The 26,803-nt window shown below is 36.6% G+C and overlaps 1 protein-coding gene across 12 annotated transcripts in view; it reads left to right on the top strand.

Moving 5' to 3' along the window:
- The window catches only part of KCNIP4 (potassium voltage-gated channel interacting protein 4), a 383,084-nt gene that overhangs the window by 348,224 nt on the left and 8,057 nt on the right, over positions 1–26,803 (top strand). For all 12 annotated transcript variants that reach the window (XM_086891604.1, XM_023925424.2, XM_023925426.2 and 9 more), the window contains 2 exons: positions 16,160–16,229; positions 20,538–20,608. In XM_086891604.1, coding sequence (XP_086747730.1) covers positions 16,160–16,229; positions 20,538–20,608 — 141 coding nt within the window. The remainder of the gene's footprint in view (positions 1–16,159; positions 16,230–20,537; positions 20,609–26,803) is intronic.

Here is a 26,803-nt window from a genome sequence, read left to right as displayed (position 1 = left end):
CAAGTTGTTTACATGTACAGTTCTGACTGACTTCAGATGAGAAAGCAGTAAAATCACCTGCATTTCTGGAGTGTTGATATTACAAAGTTTGATTTATTACCACCAATTTGATTTTCCACTGTACACAAATTACATACAAAATCCAGGTGGAAGGAGCACAGGGTCTCACAGAGCATTTTTGTGTGTATGTAAACACCTGAAAGCTTTAGAAAGTCTCAGATCCCATCTACTACTCCCAGTAGTAGAGCTGATGCTCTGAGTAAGCAAGAGGTAGAGTATAATTGCAGGGAATGCTGGAAGACGATTGAAATGCCTCTGTGACAATGGCTGTTTTGGTAGAACTCAAAGTCAACATTTAAAATGAAAGGGGATATACACTAAAGAAGATGTAAGGAGGTGGGGCAATCACCTTCAGATGACCTAACAATTATTATATGGAAAATTATCAAGGGAGAACTTATGTTTATGTTAGGTAATTTAGCCATTTTTAAGCTTCTATACTATCCTTGAAAAATGAGCTTAATATAAGGCCTAAGCCCTTCTCAGGCTGAAAAGGTTGCCCCCAGCATTCTGGCTTTACAATATTCCTATGCTGTTGATGAATTGTTGCTCTGCTGCCATCACAGTGGGACATTTCCAATTTGTATTTGGCTTCCTGTCATCCCATTTCTTGTAAATTGAAATTGTGATTGCTGCAGTCATTAACCTTTCAAACCAATGGCTCTGTGGCAGTCCTAGTACAAGTGGTACTTCACAATAAATTGTACAGACTATCAAGCATGGACTCAACATGTGGTCTTGCCTTATCTATCCATTGATAGATCTCTCCCAGTTTTAAAAATGTCCATTTAAAAAATACCTAGATAATGCCTTTGCTGCACAAAAGATGCTCCTGTACTAAATTTAAATGTTAATAATCTTTTCATTTTGGTTGATTATTCTTGTAAAAATTCTTGTAGAGCTCTGTGTTGGGAAACTCTTCGACGTTTCCAGAAAACTAGAAGGATTTTTCATGAACCTTTATCTTACCTGTATGTCAGAGAAAATGTAAATTGAAGTCATAAATGCATAAAAATCTCTGTGGACACATACTGGAGCTTTAAATAGGCAGCTCCACACTTTTGACATTTATTGGGAAAACGGCATTTCTGAGACACTTCTCTTTTGCAAATGAGACAAAGAAGGATAGTAAGAAAATAAATCTGACAGTGTTACAGCTCAAAGATCGGTTCCCTCATCATACTACCCATCTTTGTGCATAAATTGAAATATGCTAATTTATTCAGATTTTTCTATCTCAGTTACTATTTGATGGAAACATTGTATCACTGTATATTGCATTTGTGAGTATCTCAGAAAGTTTAAAGGAAGCTAGTTTCAGAGGTGAAAAAGATAATTTATTGATTGTCTAAAGCTTTTGAGTTTTGTGCTTGAATATTTTCCCATTTAATTAAAGTTTTAAAAATCAAAAGAAAAATTATAAATTTTGTGAAAGTAATTGAGATTTAGAAAAGTAAAATTGGGTTGGTACATGGAATACAAATAATTTTTGCTGCATAAATAATTTTGCTGCAATTTTTTGTTTGCCAATAAAGATTAAAGTTGGGTATATAATGTGCATTTTGCCAGATATGCACTAACTTATGCAAAAACTGAAACACCTCAATGTAATCTTGATTACCAACGTTAAAGTTTTCAGAATGATTTAACTTTTCTTTAATATTTGATACTATGTACATTTGTTTTTTCTCTGCAATTGGAACCTACTTGGTAAGAAGGAAGGTATGAGAAATGTATCTCAGTGTCCTACACATGAATGGTTTATACCTTTATGGCTATGCTCTTTGCACAGCCTCTGACCTATGGCTAATGGAGATGTACAGTTCAGTATTTCACACCTGTCTTTCAAATGTAGTTTGTAAGATAATCAATGTCTTGATTAGAAATTATTTAGTACAGATTGACATCTTGTACTGACAAGGGACATAGACATTTGACTATTGAAGAGATTAAAAGATGGGCATTGTAAAGAGTTAAAATACCTCTGTGATGATCCAAAACAGAGATTTTGAAACGCCATTCCATTTTCCTTGCTTTCTTACTTAACCTTTTCCACCTGTTCTAAAGCATGACAAGGTACAATGACAACATAATCCTCTTAGTTTATATCTCTGGAACATTGTATATTATGAAATAGAGGCTTTCACGCTACAAGAAGTAATAATTTAGCTGGGATCAGCTTTCTCTGAATTGGCTGTGTCATCTTTCTCACAGAGACAACAGGATGTCTTCAGTTTGTTGTGATCACATTCAATTCTATACTGAACCTGTATGTTTGTTCTGCAATGAATAAGTGCAGATTCAAGATTAATACAGAGCAGAACAGAGAGGAAAAACCCCAAACTGAGTATGTGTGGAAATGGCACTACTGCAAGAGTACTTTGCCCCTGACATCAGACCTCCAAAGCTTGTTCTTGTAGATGAACTAGCTTAGAGCTTAAATATGCTTTGTAACCTCCCATGGGGAGCCCTAGGACAGCAAGGAAGATTTTTCATTTGACCAGCAGTCGGTGCAGTTGCTTTTCCTTAGGATGTGATGACTGTCTGTACAAGTCTTAGAGCTTCAAAGCAAGCAGTCTTAGCAAGATCTTTCCAAATGCAGAATTTCTGACCCAACAGAACAGAGCCTAGAAGAAAAATATAGATCATTTAAAGGTTCCTACCTGGTTTTCTTGGCTAACATGAATCAATACTAAAACCATTTGAGCTATACCCCTCTGTGACTCTGGATATCAAACAAGGGATGCTCTACTGGGCATCAGTGCATGAGACATTCCCATTGTGCTGAAAGCTTTTGCAGAGGTGCTGACCCCTCTGCACAAAGCAGTGTTGTGGACATACAGAGGTTGTACATACACAGAAGTACCAACAACATGTCTTTTCAGATAGACATAGTGATGACATCTGAACAGGTTGTGCCTCATGCATATAAACCTGCTGAACTTAGAGCATAGAATTGCCAATAAAATGGAAAAAAAGTAAATGGAAGTTCAAAATCTCTCAAGAAAATCTGAGTACTAATTCAAACTGGAAATTAACATCTACCCAGGTTAGAAAACTCGTGTTACTTGTTTGTCTTGATAAACTAAATAATAAACAACAGTATGATGAAGCTCAAGCAAGCCTAGAAGCTAGATACCATGTGTGCTGTCAATAGACAGATTTCTGTAAATCTTTTTCTCTAGGGTTTCAGTAGACATGTATAATGCACATAGCTCAAATCTCCTTTTTTAAATTTGAGTTCTTGTTTTCCAGTTGTGCTTCAGATAAATTGTTCTATCAACTTTAGATGACTGAATAACTTTTTAAATTACTTTAAAATAACCAGCCAAGGAAGAATTTTGTTATTATTTTACAAAAGCCCTGCCATTCATTTGCTAGGAACTTAGAGAGAACTCTTCCATATTTCAAACAAAGCTATGTAAAAATCTTTTAACAAACTGAACAATAAATAATTCTTACATTCATCGTGTATTTTCTTCAAATGTTAGTAAAGAGACTTGAAACATTTCAAAAGTTTTTCAAGTAAAATAATTTGGAAGAACAGTTTGACAGACCTAGAGTATAGTTGTCAGTCATCACAAATTTATAGATCTTAATGTGTTCAGTAGAGATATTTGTTTCAATTAGTCTCACAGTTACTGGCAGAGATTGAAGACTTCGTTCTGAAAGTTAATAATGAACTCAGTCCCTACACTTCTATTCATCTCATGGCTTGCACAGAGGTACTTCATGTTGTGCTCACTAGGGAATAAATGTCATCTAGCTTGCCAAAGACTGTCTTCATAATAGTGACTGCTTGCTCATGAATTATCTCTGAGAAAAGTAGATGCCAAATCTCTAACTGAGAAATGTGCAAAAAGACTGATTTTAAGAATCCAATAGTAATAGTAGTCCAGAGCACCAAATGCCTCTAAAGTTCTTCTTTGTAAAATAACAAAACAAAATAAAAATAAAAAAGTAAGCATCAGATTTTGGTGGAATTTTATTGTTCTGTGTGCTTGTGAGCCCCTCCTATTTGGAATTGGCAGTACCCTGTCCTGTGTTCCGCTGTGCTCTCCCTGGGGCTCACAAGTGCCAGGCTGACACTGGAAGCACAGTGCAGACCTTCTGCTTTACCAGCCAGATGCTCAGTGTAACTCATCTGCTGGAAGAGCTGTTTTCTACCACATGAGCTTTTATGTGCATCAGTTTGGAATATAAATGTTTATGTACTGAAATACAAGCAGCCAAATGTCGTCTTTGGCTACAGCTCACTGCAGCTACTTTTTTGCAGCATCTGGACTAAGCACTGCAGAGCCTGGTATTTATGTGCAATGGTTGGATTTTGGTTTCTGGGTAATCACTAACATTAGAGCAGTAACATTTGGTGCAATGCAGCTCTGATGATGTTGTAACTTAAAAATTTAGTAAGGAGACACCTCTTACTCTCCTTTCTCTGCCCATCCCCTTTTCTTCATGAGGTGCAGTGCATATTAACTGTAACTGCTGTAAGCATTGTACTTTATAACACACAGCTTAACATAAAATGGTTCTGTGAGAATATTTATCTGTTGAGACAGCAGCATTCAAAAATCCCTCTACTAGGCTTTATGGCTACCAGTTTCCTTACTTTTAAAGAATTTGTGTACAAAATTCTTCATTAAAAATTGTACTAAGTTGTTTCTCTGTTCCCCTCCAATTCTGATGCAGCATGTGATATTTTCAGATGGGGATTCTAAGCCTGAAAAATGAGGGGAGAGGAAATAAATATATCTTCTGATGAAACCTCTTGAAGGTGCAGTTCAACCTTTTGGGTTCTATGGACTTGACAGATAAATCTTATTTGTGCTGGACTCAGGGATCACATAGACCCAGGAATTTCCAAATTATTTTGGATATTTATATTTTTTTTACTTTAAATTTCTGATCAATGTGAACAAAATTAGCTACCTACAGATTTTGTTAGAAATAAGTGAAACAGACGGAAGTCCTTTCTTTATTTCAACAGGATTAATTTCTGTTTACAAATGTCTTTAGATCAACATCTGTGCTAAAAATAAACACTGGTAAATCTTCAAGCAAAACAGCAAATCACAAGTGACAAAGCCTCAAGGTCAAGTCTTTCAGTGTCAAGGAAGTTTATTACAAGTCTTGGGTCTACCTGCATTTACCTTTGAGTGAAAGTGTCTGTTAGAGCCCATATTGTTTAGATCAGCTGGACATTTCCACAGTTGCACTTCAATTATGTGAATGATTCTCATACTAGCTTTTAAGTAGTGGAATTTATTCAACCCAATGAATTCCATTGTGAAACATTCTTAAAAGATCTCAGCTGCGGTGAGTGTCAGAGAAGAAATAGGAGCCAATAACTCAGAGGACAGCATGATTCAGTAAACACAGCATGAAACTTGAAGTCTAAAGACTCCAAACTTTCGGCTTGCTGGCTGGCTTATTAACTGCCACACACCTTTAAAAGCCTTAACTATCACATTGAAAAGCCTTCTGGGTTGCCTGAGAGCATTATACCAGAGCTTCAGGGCCTGCGTGGGCTTCACATTGACAGTTGCCCAATTTAATGTCTCTGGTCTGACAGCCAAAACCTTTCAGAGGTCCCTGGCTATCTGAGAGATTGTGTCTCAGCCATTGATCAAAGCCTCCTCAAACACATCTTGGGAACCAAGTGGGGAGTACCAGTGGGGGAGCTGGTGGCTGTGGGAAACTGAACTTTCTCAGGAGCTGGAGACAGCAAAGTTCATCCCTAGAGGAGAGAAAAATGAGCACTGAATTCCTCGGTGTTAAGAGTGAAATGTATTTGAGGGAGATACTTTCCCCCTCAATGGCCAAGCTCCATATCTGTCAAGAAGGAATCACAGTAAACTCATGCCTGAAAACACACTGATCTAGGAAGCACTTTATATGCACTTTATGTATTTCTAACAATTATTTACTCACTCCATTTATGCATCTCTGATGCTGTGATCACCTTCAGAGTGACCTCAGAAAAAAGAAGTGCCAAGAACAACTTTTAAAAGTGAACTAAGTGAACTCTTAGTGACTGAATATAGCAGTATTTCTATCTGAAATACTATCTACAGCAATTACAAGTATCAGAACACCAACATGAATGTGATTTTTCTTGTGATTTAAAATGTCAGCATTAAGCACTGTATTTAGATGCACAGGCTATCAAGTCAATAGTCTACTTCACTGAAAAAGAGGCATGGTATCACCCCTGTAATGGAGCATAAGTTACAACAGCCTTAATTTCCTATTCTGTTCTCAAAATCTGTGGGCATGAAACAAAGACAAACTTAATGTGCCATAAACTTAGCAGACTGTGCAAGAAGTTTTTATGTCCAGCAATTTCAGCTTCAATGTATCTCCATGAGGAATGGTATGACTATGAGAAATGAAATCTCTTTTTTAGGCCCGAACTGATTGATAGATGATTCTTTTTAGATCTGTCTGATTCCCTAGTTATCTGTTTTTATTCTTCCTGTTACCTGTTTTAACTGGGTAATGTGTTCTCCTTTTATTATTTCTCTATGCTGTTCATGTTTTCATGAAAATATGCCAGCAAATATCGATCACCATTTATATAGGTTTATTTAAGTATTCAGTTCTAATGATTTGACTGATGCTACAGATTTTAAATATGCTGCCAAAAGCAATGTATCGAGTATCCACATTTGAGGAAAGATCCAGAACAGTCTAAAGGAGATTCATATAGTTCATTTAGATTTTTTGCTGTGCTTAAAGAAATATCAGTTCATATGTCTTGCTAAACTTCAGACTTCATTCTGATGCTTTTCTCATGTCTTTGAATTATAGGAATAATATCTCCTTTATAAGCAGTAATGGTACATCCTTCCTTGTCTTATGGAACTGTTCAGCCCTCCTTCTCCAAAGGATTTAGATGTATGACCACAAAGCCCACTCTGGTCCTTCCATGATCACCATGGGAAGTGGTCAAGTGGTCTTGTGGTCAAATGTCTTCTCCTTATCATAGACCCACACCCTGGGGAGGCCCTTGGGCAGCAGAATAAAAGTGTCAGTGTGCTGTGCTGGTGGACTGGGCAAGCACAGAAGTGACAGTGAGGTTTTCATACGCGGGGAGAGGACCATGTCTCAGACACTGAGGGCCAGAGTTCCTCTAGGATGAAGCATATTGCCTTCACTGTGTGGACAGGGAAGAGGCATTTCTTCCCACAGACCACATCTCCCTCTCACCCACAGCAGACTCATACACATCATTGCCTCAATTGTGTCCGATTTTCCCCACTGTACTTGGTGAATCAGCTCCAACTTATGCTAATGCCAGGCTCAGTTTTATAAATATTTATGTAGGTAAGCACATTTGTTCTTCTGTTTGCACTGCTGGGGCTCTTCTCCTGAGACAAAGTGTTGTTAGTAGTGGAGAAAGCAAAAACCTTTGTTAAAGGGTAAATGTATTACCATATAAAATATAAATAATGAGCACAGTGTTTGATTTTCAGTGTCTAAACCAGTCCCCATCGAATTTTATGTTCTTTGCCATTTCTTCAAGCTAGCAGGAGGCTGTAGGCACTGAAATTCCTTGGTCTTTTCATTGTACTTAGCACTAACCAAATATTGACCTGTCTGGCTTTACCATTGCACATCTGTGAAAGAAGGAGCAACCACTCTGAAAAATAAGGGAATACCATGACTTAGAACACACTTTCAGCCTATCTTTCATTCAGACATATGTCTCAGGAATGCAAAACTCAGTGTTCTTACTTCATTATTAAAGTGAAAATTTGGCTTGATGTCAGTGCTTAGTATCAAGATCCACTTGATTGACAAGCATTTAAGACAGGATATAGAATACTTTTTCACCCCCGACATGCTGCTTCTGCTTCATAAATACCTTGAGCTAAGTTCAGGCTTTTCTGTGTTCAGATATGGCTATATGAAGATGGCACAAGTCCACTAACATTTAACAGAAGGTTTTTAGTACAGTTTCTTCCTCAGTGAATCTTCCACTCTTCAAGGGTACAAGGAGCTTCTAGGATAAACAAAAGCACCCTCATGTTAAAAAAACAAAATAAATGTCTCCATGGTTTTAAATAAGGGGATTGACCTACCTTAAAATATTGCTTTTAGGGACTGGCAATGTTCTCCATTCTGCTCTAGAGAATCACTCAAGTGGGCCTAATGGAGTACACCCAAGGGACCAGCACTTGCTAATATGGAGCTATTCCTTCTCCTCTCACCTAGGATTTCAGCTGATTTGAAGAGACTTGATTAAAATAACTCACACGGGAATGTGTGAAAGGCAAGTCACCGAAGCAGTGCTCACCTAAATACAGCTTTTCCCAAGAGGGTGAGCACCTTGTGTTTGCCAAAGTGTTTACAACAAGCTGTACTGCTGAAGTATGGGTTCTGCTGCCTTTAGTTTAATTATATTTCCTGCTTATTTGTCAAGTCAGGATTGTAAAATGCCATCCTGCAGTGACAAGTAAGGGCAGAAACACTAAGCACCATTCAGATGCCAGGGACTCATCCATGGGGTTTGGTGTAACAAGCTTTCGTGTGAGCTTTTAAGTTCAAATCTATAGCTGTGTTATTTACTGTTGTTTTACTGCCAGTGCTAATAATAAGAAACTAAAAATTTCACTTGTTAGTGGGCATTGCTAAACAAAGAATGGCTCTGATTAAAAGCATTTGCTGGCACCTCGCCTGCTGAGTTGTGGAAGCAGCCAAAGCGTTGATTGTTATTTACTGTGTGAAGCCACACATGCTGGATGTGAGCCAGTTCCTTTATTTCTGCTTGTTTTCCTCTGAAACTGCCATAGCAAGTAGGGGGTGGAGAGAACCTTTTGTTCATTAGAGTATCTTTCAGTGGGAGGTTTAAAATGTGGTACATCTTTGCTGTGCCATAGGGAAACATTATTGTATCTCTTCTACAGGTGGCTAAGTAGAAGCAACTTTTGTGTTTTACCTGATGATGAGACAAAGCTTGGAAAGAGTTTTTACATGTATTTCACCAATGGATGTCAATAGAGATGCTGTCAAATCAAAACTGCCACAACATTCCTAGAAATGTAGACTGTTGCCACTGAGCTATAAAATGAGTTTACAGCTCCTGTGATAGAAATGAAAATGCAACCCTCTGTGAGTCCTTAGCTGAAGTAATCCTACAGTATTTCAAATCAAAGAGGAAAGATTGAAAGGAAAGTTGTCCATTTAGACCCAGTAATTAGTGCACTGTGTTTGGGTCTGCCTTCTTTCTTTTGAGTCTTATAAAACAGCTTAAGCTTTGCAGTGGTATCCAAATAGGCAAATTCATTGGAAGATTTAAGAGTAGGGACAAAAGGCTTTCTGAGGTAACTCCCTAACTGTCCCTAAGCATTTCCCTAACCATTGCTCTGTATGTCTCTCATCCCATATAGCTTCTATAAAGACTGGAGAAAATATTTCTTTCCCACCATCACTATTAGCTCTCTAGGCTCACAACTATATTCAAGGATGCAAGATTAGAGTATATTCTTTTGTGTTCTGATCTATAAGGATTGATTCTGCAATAGATGAAAACCATAGCTAACTGTCTCAGGGAGATATTTAGGCCCTCTTGAAATAAATAAATCTGATGCAAGATATAATTTTGGTTACACATTTCATCATTCATCACTTTCTTTTGCTACAATATCTTTTTATATGATGGCATGGAAGTTATTTCTAAAAGTCCAAACCAATTTTTTTTTTCAATAAAGAAGAGATGCTGTGAAAGTGATTTTTTACAGCCCACTGCTGAGAAAACTAGCATGAGAAACCAAATTTAAAAAAAAAAAAAGAAAACCAAGAGCTAATTCAATTTCATATAACAGGAGGTTAAATTAATAGCTGTCCCTTCCCTGATAACACAAAATATATAAGTGAAAATTGAAGTTAAAAACACCAGTGGTTTTCAATATAATTGAGTTGAACATAGGTTATTTATTAGAAAAAATGAGTGAAAATCCATAAAACTAGAAATAGATCATTTTAAATATATTCATACTTATATATTGTAATACACAGTGGGGACGATATTCCACAGAGGAAAAGCATATTAGTTCTGGCCTTAAATTTTTCATTAAATCTAATTTCCAGTAGTGTAGTAAATAAAAATTAAAACTCCTCACACCACCTTTTATTTTGAGCTTTTACAATTTCTACTCTCTTGAGTTTCTTCATGTATCTTGTACATGTTAATATACTGGGACTCAACTCTCCTGCAAAATAGGAAAGGCTTTGAGCCTGTTTGGTGGCCACTGCTCCTGACTGGACACCTGACTTGTGTTCAAAATTCTCCTTTACCCATCTCTTCTGCAGCAGTCTCTGCTCCTCTTGTCTCAGCATGTTTCTTGGTAATGAACAGCAGCTCCTTCAACAGCCTTTCAGAAGAAAGGCAGGTAAGGTCTGGACTTGTTCTGTTATAGCATAGGCCTGGGCAGACCCCGAAATGATAGGTGTAAAGAGAGAATAAAACAAATTGTCCTTTGTGAGTAGTTTGAGACACTGTCCTGCCAATCATCCTCCCACTGCTTTAACAATCTGGTTTTTACAGTAGGCAAACAGCAAAGCTCAAGGAGAACACAGAGTTGGGCGAATAATAAATTGCCTGACCAAAAGAGCCAATGCAGGCTCTCTTCTGTAGTCACTGCAATTCTCATATGTGCACTGATTTCCTAAAAATGTCCTCCAAGCTCCCATTTGATGTGTTGACATGTTGAATGATAAATCTATACAAAGGAAACTAAATATTTCTGTCCTTCAGGTAGTTTCAAAAAGAGGTGTTTCAATGCAGGAGCCCAAATACTGACAGTGCAGCAGTCCAGAAGGCACCAGTTTGAAGAAGCTGTTGAGAGAAATTACTGTCTAGAATAGAATAAAAACACATGGCAGATTTCTTTTTAGTTTATAGTTGAAGCAACCCCTTAAAATTTTACCAGCACCTAATGGACAATACTTTGCTTGTATTTCCACCTCTATGAATTTGTTGCTCTCTTGGGACATCTATGGCAGGAAAACAGCATCTCTCTTCTCCTCACATAATCTTCTGTTATTTATTATTCTAGCAGTATTTAGAGAAAAGGAAAAGAAAAAAGAAAAGGAGCATAAATATGGTTGTCTGTGATTTCTTAAAATCTATGTTAATGAGAAAAAGTCTTTTGAACTGTCTGATTATTCCCAGATTATTTTTTCCAGTCTTAATTTCTAGTGCTTTGTTCAGCCACATTTCAAGTATTTCAAGAGAGAGGTTTTTCTCTGAATTAGTTTTCTGAGGCTGCTTCACAGGCTACTGCAAGGCATCTCTTTTAAGCATATCTTTTGAGATATTTTTTGTACTACACTTGTTTTCTCTTTAACAACTTCAAAACCATCTCTCCCCCAGACACCTCATTTTGTTTGCATCATCTACTTTGAAGTCCTGCTAGAGTAAGTTCACTTTTAATAGCTGCTGCAGGATTTTTACCCTGCTCTTGGTGTTTCTTCTATGTTGGCCAGTAGTGCAATCAGAATTCCAGAAATGCCACCCAGCCCCTTTTCACAAAGATAATTTCTGACGTGTGCTCTGTGCTTTTTATATCTTGGAAATAAACCAGTATCAAAAGTGAACTCTGCATTCTGAGAGTACTTTCAGGACAGAAAATTAACCACACTTGCTCTCACTTCAAAATAAATAGGTGATGAAATCTAGTCCTGATGAATATAGCATGGACAAGTTTATTTATATTTACTACAGGGAAATAAGTTACAAAGTTACAAATTTATTTGTTTTTTAATTTACAATAAATTAAAAATTTATTTATTTTTAGCATGCAGCTCTAATGTAGGTAAAAATTTCAGTTTAGCCCTGTTGGTATTTGGTAAATACATCTTTAATTCTAAAAGTACTCTCAAGTAAAATGGCTACAATACTAATGAATGAATGTATTGAATTATAGAAATGTATTAAATAAAATAATAATATTTCTTAGGGTGAAGTATCTGGTCAGAATCAATAGCATGAAAGAAAAGGAGGCTGAAGGCATATCCTAGAAGATATGTACATAGAGCATTATAAGTACATGCAAGAAGAGAAGATATTTAAATCAATGGACATGAACATGTATCTGAAGGGAAGCAGTATTAAAACTGAAACAGCAGATGAAGCAAGAGATGGGAAACCTGTCATGCAAAAGTCCATAACTAAAAGATATTCAAAGTTGCCAAAACTCCAGCTTTATCCATCATTCAGAGTTGTTTGTTATGCAGACAAAAGTCTGAGCTTTGACTTTGTTTCTCCTTCATTCTCTTTTCTACATTTCACTATTTCTTCATTTTTGTGTCTTCTTGGTTTGCCTCTTGTCTTGTCTCATCTGAAAAGGATGTTGATTAGGTAGTAAAGAAGAATCACCTACTGCAGTATTTTTAAAAATACTGAAGGAGAGGTATCTTAGACATCAGTATGAGGCTTGTAAATAATTTACAGGGTTTGGAGTGGCTCATGAGACCATGTGCTGAAGGTGTAATATCCCAGCAGCAAAACTGCAAGCAAGAGTAATCATCAAAAGGCAGAATCATATTTGTTACTCTCTGTCTGTTTGTCAGTTTGCATGATTTTCTCTTTAAAAGAGAGATAACTGGACTCATATCAAGTTGAAAATTCCCTCATTTTTATTCTCCAGAAGGAAAATATAATACATTAATGCAATTTTAAAAGATTGTCAAACAGAAAATTGCTGTTACAAAATAAATTATATTCAGATTAAGGAAAGAAAAAATATAGGAAATACTTTAAATAAGCCTCACATTTTTCTTTCAAACTATTTAATGATTTTCCTCTCTTTTATAATAGTTTAATGAAAGGTTAGTTAGATTTTTTTTTTAATTATAGTTGGTACATAGAAGAAGTCAGCAAAAGATTGACATAAAACCTTGGGCAATACTTAACAATTACAATATTTAATCTCTTTCCCTGAACTGCACAATTCTCCAGATAAACACCATAAACAAGATTTATGAGTCAAGAAAAGTACAGTCATGGAGGTAAATCATGTTGGCCACATATATTTTTAGAATGAAATTATTCAAGATCAGAAGTGTTCCCTGTCATGTAGAGTCTCAAAGGAAAGATGTGTGCTAAAGAAAGAAAAGTTTGAGCTGATATTTCTGGTAAATGTAATAGGCCAGCATCTCAGATTTTTAATGAATGTCCTTAAGACACCATTTCTACAGACCTTCAAGGATGGAAAAGGTAAAGTGTTACTGGCAATGTTGTGGCAAAGAACAGAGGAAACTACAGAAGAGAGGAACTCAGGAGAGTGAGAAACTCAAAATGTCATTCCTGGCTCTGCTAATGTATAATTCTCTGAAAGTAGGTTGCCTTTGCAAGCAATGATTCTTTCAAACAGTGTGGTGAAGCCAGAGCTTATTAAGTAAAAAAACAAAAAAGAACTGCTTTTAAAGGAGGTATGTACTTCATGTATTTCTCTAATTGCAAAGTCTGCCAGCTCATTCTGAACTAACAATAAATTGTATAGAATTTTGCAGAGTATCCTTAATTCTCCTCTAACGTCACAACATTTAAATGCAGTCAGGAAATGGGACTCCCAGTCTTCAGAGCTTCTGACTTAGGACTGACAGAGTTGGAGTTGTTGGCATTTCCTGTAAAAAAGGGGAGAGCATTCTTTGCAAAATGAGTATAGTTTGAATGTGTTTGTTAGCCAAGGAAAAGGGAAAAAGATTGTTTTACATGTCAATAGGCCACAGAGTTAAATGAACTTAAATGTGCATTTTGTCATTCATTGTTTATTAAACTTCTCAGGAAAAAAAAAAAGGTAACATCTAACCTGTAAAAATTCAAAAATACAGGTTTTCTCTTTAATTCCTTCAAAATTTGCCTAGCTTTTTTTTTCCTTACCTAAAAAAAAAATACCTGCAGAACAGAAAGAAGCCACTGCTTCTTTTTGTAAATTTCAAAGTGCTGCATTGTTTTTTTCACACTCACACTCATCTCAGGATAAAGGCTGTTTATTCTTCCCCCTGCAGGTCTGGGAATGACATAGATCATATGCCATTATATGCTTGGAAGAGGAGGTCATAAAATATTTTTGTTACATTTTCTACATTGAATAACTATAATATCATTTCAATGAGTATCTGAAGAATTCACTGATGTTTTCTTAATTGTGCTTTGAACCCTAGTAAATAGTAAAACTATTGCTTTATAACATGCTCTTATACAGCTCCGGGAGGCTTCCCAAAGACAAGCAGCATAGTAGAATTTTAACATCATAGAATCATCAAGGTTGACAAAGATGTCTGAGGTCATCAAGTCCAACTGTTAGCACTGCCAAATCCATAACTAAACCATGTCCCCAAGTGCCACACCGACATGCTTTTAGATATCTTCAGGGATGGTGACTCAACCACTTCCCTGTGCAGCCTGTTCCAATGCTTGATAACCCTTTCAGTGAAGAAATTTTCGCTAATATCCAATCTGAACCTCCCCTGGGGAAGCCTGGGGTCATTTCCTCTTGTCCTATTGCTTGTTACTCATAAACCTGCTAGAAACCATAGAGACAGTGTGACCACAGTCTTTTTGGAAAGCTGGTAAGACAGAGAGAGATGTTTTAGAATGCGCTAATACGCAAAGACGTGACAGACAGGGAGATGCCGCCTCAGTTACAGATTGCTCCTTACCTAATGAAGGGTAGAGGTTGATTTCACTGTTTCTCCCAGTCCTCAGAGGCAGTGTGGCCCAGCAGTCAGTATTTATTTCATCTTACAGAGACCTGAGCTCTGCCTGCATCAGTGCCAGCCTCTGTGCCCTGGAACAAAGAATCTTGTATGTGTATCTCTGACAAAGATGTTTGTTTTTGTTTTTTGGCCAAACCTAATTCTTCCTTACTACATGTTTGTATATGCTTAGTTATGATCAAAAACTGATTTAGATAAGTGACATAAAACCATAATAATCCTAAACCTAAAGATCTGATATGCATTTCTCAGACAGTGCATTTGTCTCTCAATTCAAGATTACACTATTTGTTTCTTAGCAGAAGGTGCCAGAACTGTGAGTATCTCAGTGGTCCTTATTTGATCTAATTGGAATACTACTTGTTCTCACAGGAAAAGTTGTTATAACACTGGTAAAAGATGTTACACTAGTCTTGATCTCCATTTCAAGCTGTTACATTTCCTGAGTTTAGGACTAGGAGAACTAGTTTGAGTCCTAAATCCAAATAGCATGACAATAGTCAAATATATATAGATCAACCTTAAAACTTAATTTACATTTTCTTTTTTCTCTTTCTTTCTAGAAGTCCTTTTCTTTTAAAAAGCATACTTGGCTTTTTACCCTCTTTTTGTGTTAAACAAGGATTTAAGGCAAAAGAGGAGTTAAGTACATTGCCCAGAGTCTTCTGCTCCATCTGGCAAGATCCAGACTAGAAATCAGCTCTCTGGTGTTGGATATTTATGCTTGACTTAGTAAACAACTACAGTGTTCCTTCTGCTTTTCCTACCTCATCGCATAAGTCATTTTTGTTAAGTCATTGGTTTAACCATCTTTATTCTTCTCCTTCACTTCCTTTCATTTTCTTTGTAGTCATTCTATTCAGAAACTTCCTCCTTATTCTGTGTTACATTACATATTTCAGTTTATGAAAAAAGATATAAAGAGGCAAAAGGATCTGCAAGGTTAGAATAAGATCTTCAGTGGCAGGGCCTTTTGAATAAATTGACTAGAACTCTTCCAGTAGAATATGACTGCATGTTCTATCAGTAATACCCAAGTGTTACATTCCTGCTTGATTTCCATACCATTCAAATGCCGATTGCAGCTGGGGGAGCGACCACAGGTGACACAACAGCTCCACAACAGCAGCACAGTGGCTCTGCTCACGTGTGCCACTCAGCTCTCAAATGAAGTTGAGATCCACGGCATAGAAGGAAATTTTGTCTCATGGGAATTCTTTAGGAAGATATTTCAGTGTGATTTTAAGCTGTCAGTCGCAGACATGTTGTGGATGGTCTCATGAACTGAGTGTGGATGGTCTCATGAACACATGAGCTGAGTGGACCAGACTGGATGGTATTCATTTCTTGTCATTTACTTTTTTTCCAGGAATGCCCCAGTGGTGTTGTCAATGAAGAAACCTTCAAAGAGATTTACTCTCAGTTCTTTCCACAGGGAGGTAAGTATTTGGCAGACAGAATTGTACTGCAGAATGTCTATTAGTTCCTGAGCTTGACAAAAGATAGTCTTGTTCAAATTAACAAGATTGTTGCCTCAAGCTCTGTCTGAACTCACAGGGTACTTCCTTGATAGTTGGACACATTTTTAAGTCTGTATTTCTGAATGAAATGCAATGATATCTACATAAAATCAGTCTTCTGTTATGAAGTTACTACCTGTGCTTGGGAACCATTGAAAAACAATTTTCTCTGAGTAGGTTATTTTTCTTTAAGCTTTCTAAAAATTCTTGCCCATTCTCTTTTATTCAGAAAACCCCTTTTTCAGTAGGAGGAACTGTAGGAGGCACTGCAGGTACCCTCTCATATCAATAGCAGAACACCCCTTTAATTTTGTGGGGTTTCTCTTCTTAAATATTGACCTCGATTTCAATTAATTGATTTACAGGAGTTTTTTATTTTTTTATTTCCGTTATCTTTTAGTGCAATGAAAGTAACGTGTAACAGGTTTTGGTTTTTTTTCCTGGAATCTCAGATTTCTTTCAATTTGAATTTTTTTCCTCTCTTTTCTTCCTCTTGCATTTGTTATTCAGTTACCCCTCTTCATAGTCTCTCACAACCCTTCAATCCCACCTCTTCAGCTTCTCCCAGGGCTCTTGAGATTTGTGCATTTCCATGGGAGTGTTCAGAACTCCTTCTTTTCATTTTTTATTTAAAAACCCATACTAATTGGTAGGAACAAAGTATCTCCCCATTAGTTTTATTTTGAATAAAGACCTAGAAGGGAAAGAGCAGCATTCAGTGCAGATTACCATCTCTGAAATCATTAAGAAGTAGGCACACTCAATAAAAATGAACAAAAGGCTAGAAGGGTTGACCTGCCTACTGATTGTTTCTCTATGTAAACTTTTAAGAAACACAAGCTAACAATTACAGTTTGAAATATAATATTTTGTAGTTACCCTTGGGTAGTAAAAATCATACTATGGAATTTACTACACCTTTACTACACTTAATAAAAAAACCAATCTATTGTATTTCGTATTGTTACACCCAGAATTTTTTATGGGCAAAGAGAAAGCACACCTGTTCTAAAAGTCAAAAGATACTGTGAGAGCAAACCCTAATCTTTAGATGTTTTTTAATCTTTGGATTTATTAGTCCAAATCTAGTTATAGAGAAGAAAAACTATTAATGTATTTAAAATGGATATATATGGAATGTGTAATTTTTACTCCTATTCTTGGTGTTAATGCTGATTCTTCTGCTCCTCCTCTGGCCTTTGGGGCAGTGGCATCTTTTGGAGGAGGAGGTGAGAACTGCAGTGGAATGTCTAGTTAAGAAGCCAGACTGAGTTCTTAAATCTTTGAATGTCTTGTCAAAATAATCTGTCCTGCTGAGGACTTAAAATTTCAGTTGTGCCTAAAATAATGATTTTATGTATGTCCTGGTATTAAAGGGGAAAAGTCTTGAAACTTTTCCCCAAATTAAAGCATGTAGATCTGTGCTCCAATTGTCTGTGTGATGAAAAACCAGGTACAACACAATGTATCATTATGACAATTCATATCTGAACAAACAAAATTATGTCTAAAAGAATTTAGCTTTCAGGACAATCAAAGAAATTTTTCAATGTCACCCAGCAAGTCACTTCCTCAATCAGCTTCCAAGACTGTCCAGGACAAGGTACAGGAGAATAACAAGGTGCCACAAGAGTAACAAAAGAAAGGAAATTACACTGATTGCAGCAAAAGCAATGCATTTTAAAAGGCAAAAGTAGCTTTGTAAAAAGCTTTCCATGACAGAAAGGGTACTCCAGTAATTTATTTTAAGATTCACTGCCATACAGGTGAATGAATATATCCCCTGCATTTATGCAGTAGATCACCTTAAATGAAAGTTGGGATTTTATTTCAGCCAAGCAGGTCATGGATAAGAATCCACACAATGAATAATTATTACACTCCTTCATCACTTCTGAACAAAATAGATCATGCTTGTAGCTGGACAAGTCATACTCTTCCATATGTAATGATTACCATTTTTTGCCTCTGATATTTAAAATGCTTTGATGGTGTTTTTCAAGGGAATTCTGATTTAAAAGCTGTTCCTATCCCAACCTGTTACAGTAGCAAATTAGCCTAATAATTATGATATCAGATCCTTGGAAAGAAATTTTATTTAATTTAAAAAGCTAAGATTTTGTCTAAAATGAATAATGATAAAGATTTAGGGGGTAAAGGGGAAATTAGACTGAGTAGCTCTAATTAGAAGACTAGTGTGCCTCACCCTGCTGTGGTTTTCAAGGCAAAATTTCAGACCAGAATTGCTTGAGAAAGCAATTCTGAAAAAGAATTGATTTATTTTCTTTCAGAGGGGTTACCAAAAAAAAAACATATTTCAGCTAGGGATTTTTTTTTCATATACCATGTTACATTAAAAAAAATAAGTACATTGTAACATGTATGAGCAACAAAATTAAAATACCTTTGTGCTTTCTGTATATCAACAGAAAATAAACAGGAATATTTCAGATGTTTTTAACAAATGGGTGCCAAGAAAGAAGGGAGGTATTTAGAATTCCTTTTACAGTAATTATACCTCTATAACATGTTTTTTTCCCTGAAGATGGTTTGCATAGAATATTGTATTGCACAACAGAAGTCTCAATAGATTATAGAAAAAATTACTATTAAAATGCTAAATATAAACTGTAGTCAACAAATTTACATTTTTCAGCTGAAGTGTGAATGAATCTGCCAAGCTGTGCTTAAGCAATTACAGTGGTTACTGGAAGAATGAATGACTCTCTCAAATAGTGGTGGTGGGGATTTAATTCTCTGAAAACGTGTTAACAGATGGGTTTTAATGATTGCAGTCTTTTCTTGTTATGATTATTTCACATCATACAAAATAAACATATTGAAGTAAGATTAGAGGATTTTCTTACAAATATCTGCAAAGCACAAAGCTTTGAGTTTTGGTATATTTGGTTCCTCAGAGTCAAGGTGATATTTCAGCTGAGACTCCCAAGACTATTGCTCAGTTTAATACAAAACAGTATTTTGAGCTGTGAAAAATAAAGGTTTTCAGGATTGATATACAAGGTAAATTGGTTTAGTGCCAAGAAATCAGAAAATGGCATTTCAGCATTGATCAGGTTTTTCCATGAGAGGGAGAAGTTTGTTCTGCAAAGGGGACACTGATTTCATAACACTTCACCCTTTATTTATAATTTGTGAGGCTAATGTTAATTAGCCTAAAATTAATGTCAACACAAGAAGCAGAGAGGGAAAAGTGAGTATTAAAAGTAAATAAACCCTCATCCTTCATTAATTTGCATGATTTTGAGGGAGGGAAAATCACTGAGGACAGCTGACTTCCCTTAACCCCAGCAGCTTCTACCTCACATGCACAGGGCAGTCTCTGGGTAATCCTCTCCTCGCAATATATTAGTCCTGGAGCAGGTTGTGCCTTCCAGAAGACATTCAGTGGAAATAGAAAGATGGATCTTTACAAAAGTTACAGTCTTGACAGATTTATATTCATGCTGTCTTGTGTTTCTGAAATGAGTCAATATGCACTGGGGAGGAGGTTTGGAAAGTATGTAAATAGTGAAGGGATCATTTGTTTAAGGTCATCTTTCAGAGTCTTACTGCCCATTTAGTGAGTCACAGGCAATTTTTTCAAGCCCTAATGCCACGATCATGGGAATTCAGCAGCAAGCCAGCTTTAAGAATCTGCTTTTCAGGAGAGGATTTCCTCTCACCTGTGGGTGAGCACAGGACCAGATAGCAGCAGCAGCTTTCTGACAAGATTGGCTTCAAGCTGGGAAACAGGTCTGTGTCCAGAGCAAAACCAGTGCATGTGATACAGTGAGGGAGGTGTCTGCATCCCTCATTTAACAGGAACAAGTGAACATATTCCTCATTGCCAGCATATGAGAGATCCCTGTCACAGTCAGTGGTCCTGTTAAAACAGGTTGTTTCAGTCTACAATAATATGTCATCTTTGCTATTTGTTCAGGTATCACCGATTAACAAACACAAGAATAAAAATGAAGTAGTCTAGAACAGAATTTTTAGGTTTTGTTTTCTAGCAGTGTTGCTATCCATGTATTTGCACTTAAAACTTATCCCTTCTCTCCTGCTGAAAAGGAAGTTTAAATTTCCTTGAAAATCTAGTCTTGCTATGAAATTTTTGGTATCAAAATATATATCTCAGTATCAAATAATTTTAGTAGAATTAAATTAATTTTTATTAAATAAGATGTGCTTACTGTGAATTTCTTTTTCTGCTTTAAATTTTAGATTCCACAACATATGCACATTTTCTGTTTAATGCATTTGACACTGATCACAATGGATCTGTAAGTTTTGAGGTAAGTAATGCCATTGCTTATTTCTGTAAAACTGAATACTTTGCCATTCCTTATAACAAACTCCAGTTTGGTGGCTGGCCCACATTAGGGGAAGTTTAGTTAATGTGGCTCAAGTTTCGAGCTTTTCCAATGTAATAACAAAAGTCATTACTTAACAATGGTATATTCCATAATGGTAACTCAGACTGTGCTACTACATAATATATTTAAAAATCTGTTCATTTAAAAGGTAACCCAATTTATACACAAGTTACCTAAAATAGTTCTTCCTCTCTGCCTTTGCAAGATGAGGTCTCTGAACTACAACTAATATTATGGAGATGACTCAGCCAAAATTGGATTTTTCATACTTAGTTTTCAGAAAGTTCTGGAAAAATGCTTTAAAGCAAGTGTTTTTAAAAGCACAAGAAAACTGGAAATTTGTTCTTCCTCCATTTAACTGCCCAATTTTTTTTCCCAGTTCTGCCTGTCTCTGATAAGGCTGATGTCATCCACACAATATAATATGGAATAAAAGGCACCTTACTGCAATGCTGTAGATGACAACAGGGTGTAAAAAATACTGCAAATGAGATAATATTTTAAGCTGTAGAATTTTTTTAAAAAGTAATTTCATTTGCAAAAGGATATTTGTTTTGTCATGTTTTCTTTGGTTTTGATTATAATGAACTAATTATTCCCTTACAGCTTTTTATTGGATTGTGATAAATACTCAAATTTATTGAAATGTTGTACATGTTTTCATGATTAATTTTAGTGAATAATGTTGTGAGATCATACAGTTTTTTTTTTACAAAATTAATTAATTGATGTAATAGGAAGAAGACTTGCTGATCAGGTGCATTGTGATCAGAAATCCATACCCTAAACTAAGACTATAATTTTTATCATTATTTGCATTTATTAAAAAAAACCCCAAAACGTAAACCCTATTTACCTTTTTCCAGGCAGGTGAAATCAATGGAATCTATGTGAAACTAGGAGCAGGAATGGAGGTTTAATTACTTCTGTACATAGGTGAAATATGCAAGGATTCTCCTGGTCAAATCACAGAATCATAGAATGGTTTGGATTGGAAAGGATCTTAAAGATCACCCAGTTCCAAACCCCTTGCCATGGACAGGGACACCTCTCAGCAGAGACATCCAACCTGGCCTTGAGCACTTCCAGAGATGGGGCATCCACAATTTTTCTGGGCAAGCTGTGCCAGTGCCTCACCACCCTCCCAGTAAAGAATCTCTTTGGTGTATCTTACCTAAACTTCCCCTCTTTCAGTTACAGCAACAGCAGGGACACTGAGAAAAGTTATTTTTAGAATGAGTAGTTGAAATGTATTTTTGCAGTTATCATTAAAAAGAATGGGAATGAAAAAAGCTTTTGTAACTCTTCTGGTCAATTTTTTGACATTTTTATTTCAGACAGAAAGTCTTAAGAAATGTACTAGATTTGGAGCTCTTTGATTATATCAGAGTGCAGGTTTGTGCACTAAAAAAGGGCTTTGGAATAAAATAAATCAGGAAAATAAAAGCAGAGGTACTGAACTTTTATTCAATATCAAGGGAGATATGAGTGATCCAGACTTTCGTATTATTTGCACTAATTTTGAATCCAGTATAACTCTACAGCTGTCAAAAGACTCTTGCTTCTGTGTCCTTGTAGCAACATTACACTTAAAAACTGTAGGATAGCCAATTCTAAAAGCACCTTCCTGAAGTTAAAAATGCACTTTATTTTCTCTGAAAATAGCTGCAAAATCTGAAAAAAAATATTGTGAAATGTGAAATACGATCGTGTCATTTTTGTCCTTCTCCTTTTAATCTTAGGTGTGGCTGTGCCATTTTCTTTCTATTCCAATCTTTATTCTAGTTTTCAAATTTCCATTAGAAAATCAAAAGTAAACAGCTGAAAAGGTAGAGATGGAGTAATTTAAAACTTTGGAGAAAAAAGAATTTTTTCCAAAGTACTTTCGATATCAAAGTGTGGGAGTAAATACAATTTAGTATAATTACCTATGATGAAAACACTCTGGCTATCTTCTGTGTAAAAAAAGATTATCAAAATCTGAAATGGTAGCAAAATTCTTTTGTTGATAAGAATGATTTTTTTTTTATTGTTTGTTTGTTTGTGTTGCACTCTCAATTTCCCATGAAGCAATGGTAGACGGAGTTGCAGGTAAAAAGAAAGAATTTGCTTTAGCATTTTGCTCTTTTTTCCTACAATTTTCAACCATCAACAATGAAATGTTAGATCTGAGCACAATAAATGCACACCTCAAGCGACATTTCTTGGTAAGATTGCTTGGTGAGATTGCTGTGTCCTTAGAGTTTTGTCATCCCTAAATCCATAAGCTCTTTGGTATGAGCAAGAATCTTGAACTTAAGGATATGTAGCATAAAAACCAAACTTATAAAATTATGTGCTTGAACTTATCTCTCCTTATGCCATGTTTGTATTAATTTTGAGAATAGCTAATTTCATTAGTTTTCTGAACTAGTTTTGCTTTAATATGACAGAGTTTCTGAAGACCCAGTGACCCAGCTATTGGAGGCTCTTTGGGCATGTTAGTGAAGTTCTTTGTCCAGTAGGCAGAGGCAAATATAAAAGCAAGGTTTTCATTTGCTTGTATATTGTCACTGAGCCAAAATGAAGATCTGGTCTCAAAGCTATTTACACAGTTAGAAAAATGGAGGCTAATTAACTTTAGATATATTGTCAAAGGTAAAGCTCATAGCACACACATGCAAATATCCAAGTCAGTATCCTTTATTTTTTGTAGATGTTGATTTATATTATTCTTAATGTAACCTTGCTGAAAGTCATTCAGTAATTCCACAAATTCTCACAATGCTATTGCCCAAACACAATGGAGATGTTTAAAGATTTCTGTCATATTTAATCAAAACCAAACTTATATATATTGGTTAATAAATTAGTAAGCATGCTAACTTACTTCCAAAGAGGAGTGCAGTTCTAAGATCAAACACAAATTCGTGTTTCACTAATAATAAAAGTAGTGTCCAAGGCAGTATTATAGAGGCAGCAGTTAAATGAACCATGGAATCATAAAATGCCTTGGATTGGAAGGCACCTTGAAGATCATCTTGTTCCAACCCCCCTGCCATGGGCAGGGACACCTCCCACGAGACCAGGTTGCTCGAAGCCCCACTCAACATGACCTTAAACACTTACAGGAATAGAGTGTTCACGGCTTCTCTGGGCAACCTGTTCCAGTGCCTCACCATTCTCAAAGTGAAGAATTTCTTCCTAATAGCTAATTTAAACCTACTCTCTGTCAGTTCAAAGCCATTCCCCCTTGTCCTGTCCCTGCATGTCCTTGTGCAGAGTCCCTCCCCAGCTCTCTTGTAGGCCCTCTTTAGGTAATGGGAGGTGCTCTGAGGTCTCCCTGGAGTCTTCTCCAGGCTGAACAAGCCCAAGTCTCTCAGCCTGTCCTCATAGCAGAGGGGCTTGAGTCCTGTTGGACTTGTTCCAGCCCCCTGAGCTGGATGCAGTATTCCAGGTGGGGTCTCACCAGAGCAGAGAAGAGGGACAGAATCACCTTCCTTGACCTGCTGGTCACATTTCTTTTGATGCAGCCTGGGTCATGGTTGGCTTTCTGGGCTGCAATCACACATTGCTGGTTCATGTTTGTCATCAACCAATATCCCCAAGTCCTTTTCCTCAGGGCTGCTCTAAATTTATTCTCTGCCCAACCTGTATTTTGGCTTGAGATTGCCCTGATCTAGGTGCAGGACTTAGTACTTGATACTTGCACATTGAATTTCATGAGGTTCACAAGCATGATTCTGTGGGTTCAACACAAAAAGGTTTGTAGGTTCTTACAAGTCATGTAGGAAATGAGCTCATTGTTTTTTAGTACAGTGGTGATTTCATAAGCATTTTAGCACCATCTGATTTAAAGCAGCTACAAAGAAATTCATTTTCTTTTAGGAGCAGTTCCTCTTCTGTGACCTTTGTTTTACATACACTAGGGCTCCACCACTTCTGTGACATCACTTGATTCCTTCTCAAAATCCTAAAATCTAAATTTAAAAGTGGATTAAGTTTCCTGCCCACCTACTTCTGGCCTTGAAAAAGACATAAAGGAACACATGACCAGGTGGAATAATTTTAAGCTTTCCTATGGATTTGAGACAGCACAATAATAAGCTTGTTAATTAATTTATTAATGAACTAATTATCCCCAAAGACTTACTGCAAGATAAAGCAATCAGAAAGTCATCAACAACCTTGCTAGGAGATAATTAATCACTGCTGAAAAAAACCCCACAAATACAAGTTCATCCCAGATCACAACCAGACATTCTCTACACCTGTAGCGCAGAACAGAAATGTCAGCAGGCTCCGAGTACACAGGGACTCTGGCACAGGTGCAAGGATGCTGCATTTTGCAACCCTTCAGTGAAACATCGCCCTTTCTTGAAGAATCAAAATTAGGCACAGAAGGAGATCTTAACAGGTATTAGCATGCTCTGCAGGAAACTGGCAAGTTACAAACAGGAAGCGGTGGAAAGGAGTAAAGGCAAGTACCAAGGCAGAGACTTTGGTGTTTCTAACTTCACTGTCACAAACTGAAGAAAGACCCAACCTAGAGTTTTCTCTCAGCCCAGACTTCCTGTTTTAGGCTCCTTTGTCACCTTAGGATCAGATGCACCTCTCCCCATTAGGTGCTCATGTGAGCAGGACCATCTCTCCCAGTGGGCAGTAACACCATCCTCAGAGGATGTATGTTTCTGAGTATGGTGAAATTTTCTTAAAAAATTAACAGGCTCTAAAACTAGAATTCCTCTCTCCCTAGAAGTAAGATGTCTAAAGCAGGACGGAAAAAGGCATCTGGGTGCTCTAATACTGTAATGGGGACTTGTATTCATGCTCTTTGCTAAATGGTGTGCCTGATTCATGTATCACTGAGTTCTTGGTTACATGCATAAAGATGGGCAGCTGCTCCCTGAGTTCAGCTGCTTCCCTCTGCACTGCTGTTTCACTGTGGCTTTCTGCACTGGGTTATTAGTTTAACAGCTAGAATGCTTACACTGCTCCTGACACACACATTGCCTTCCACCATGCAGAGCATTTTCCTGTTCAAGGCTCTAGCCCAGAATACCCCGTGGATTTGGCCTATATCCATTGAATCAGATATTCTATTTCTGTATGATTCTATTACTGTGTTTTTCAGTTGCTTGAAAGTAAGTATGTAGAAAAGACATCCCATCCTAGCTGGTCTTTATCCAGCTCATCACAGCTTTTTATTACAATAAATCTTTTCTATTGTTCCTGAAATGACTCCTGCACAGCACTCAGACAAAGGCAATGCACCTGAACTATGTGTGATCCCAAAACATGTTGATGCAGTATGGAAGGAGATGAATCACTGCTGCAACATTTAAAGCACATACCCAGAAGGTTTCTGAGTTGTCTCTGCTTTTTAAGAACACCCAATCCCATAAGAAACAACATAAAGACGAGGCTTTTATTTTTAAAACTGATGATAGAATAGTAGACTTGGAAATGGGGGTAGAAATGATTCCAGGAAGCCAGCTAACACAGGTGGTGCATCACAGAAAGGAGCAAAGAGAGTTGAACTAGAAATGAAAAATTAATGTGTTTTATATAAAATAAATTTTAAAAAAAGTTGCTTTACCAAAATAAAAAGAAATTCACAGTTTCATTTTCTTACGTATAATCTAATTAAATAATGCAAGTGGGGACCTTGACAAAGAACTTAAGGAGAAGCTACATCAAGAATGTAAAACTGTGCAGAAAAGATTTGAAGACATGGTACTGAATTAAAAAGGTTAATTGCTAATGCTGTAATATGATAAAATCTGTTCTGAATTTCTTGAACATTTTAATGTTTAATAGTACATTGTTAAAGAACTGTTTGGAGATCTAACCCTGTGACCCTCAATTAGTCATTGAGATGTAGACAAGATGAGGAAAATTCTTTCAGATTCATGTATCCATTTACCCCAAAGGCACATATACCAATAAGACAGAAATTTGTGACAGACTAAGAAAACCCAGAGCACGCCAATTGAATTGTTAAAAAGACTGAAGCTGTCAGAAGAGCTGTTTGTGCCTACTAGACCACCTGGGTCCATGATATTTGTCTATACTTCAGTGTATCAGGTATATTTATTTGACTTTGTGGTACACCAGGCCTTTTAAATTTATGTC

This window comes from Cyanistes caeruleus, chromosome 5, assembly GCF_971803275.1.
Source record: "Cyanistes caeruleus chromosome 5, bCyaCae1.hap1.1, whole genome shotgun sequence".
Taxonomy (NCBI): Eukaryota; Metazoa; Chordata; class Aves; order Passeriformes; family Paridae; genus Cyanistes; species Cyanistes caeruleus.
The sequence above is the reverse complement of the archived record's forward strand: the minus strand, read 5'-3'. Positions and strand labels throughout refer to the sequence as shown.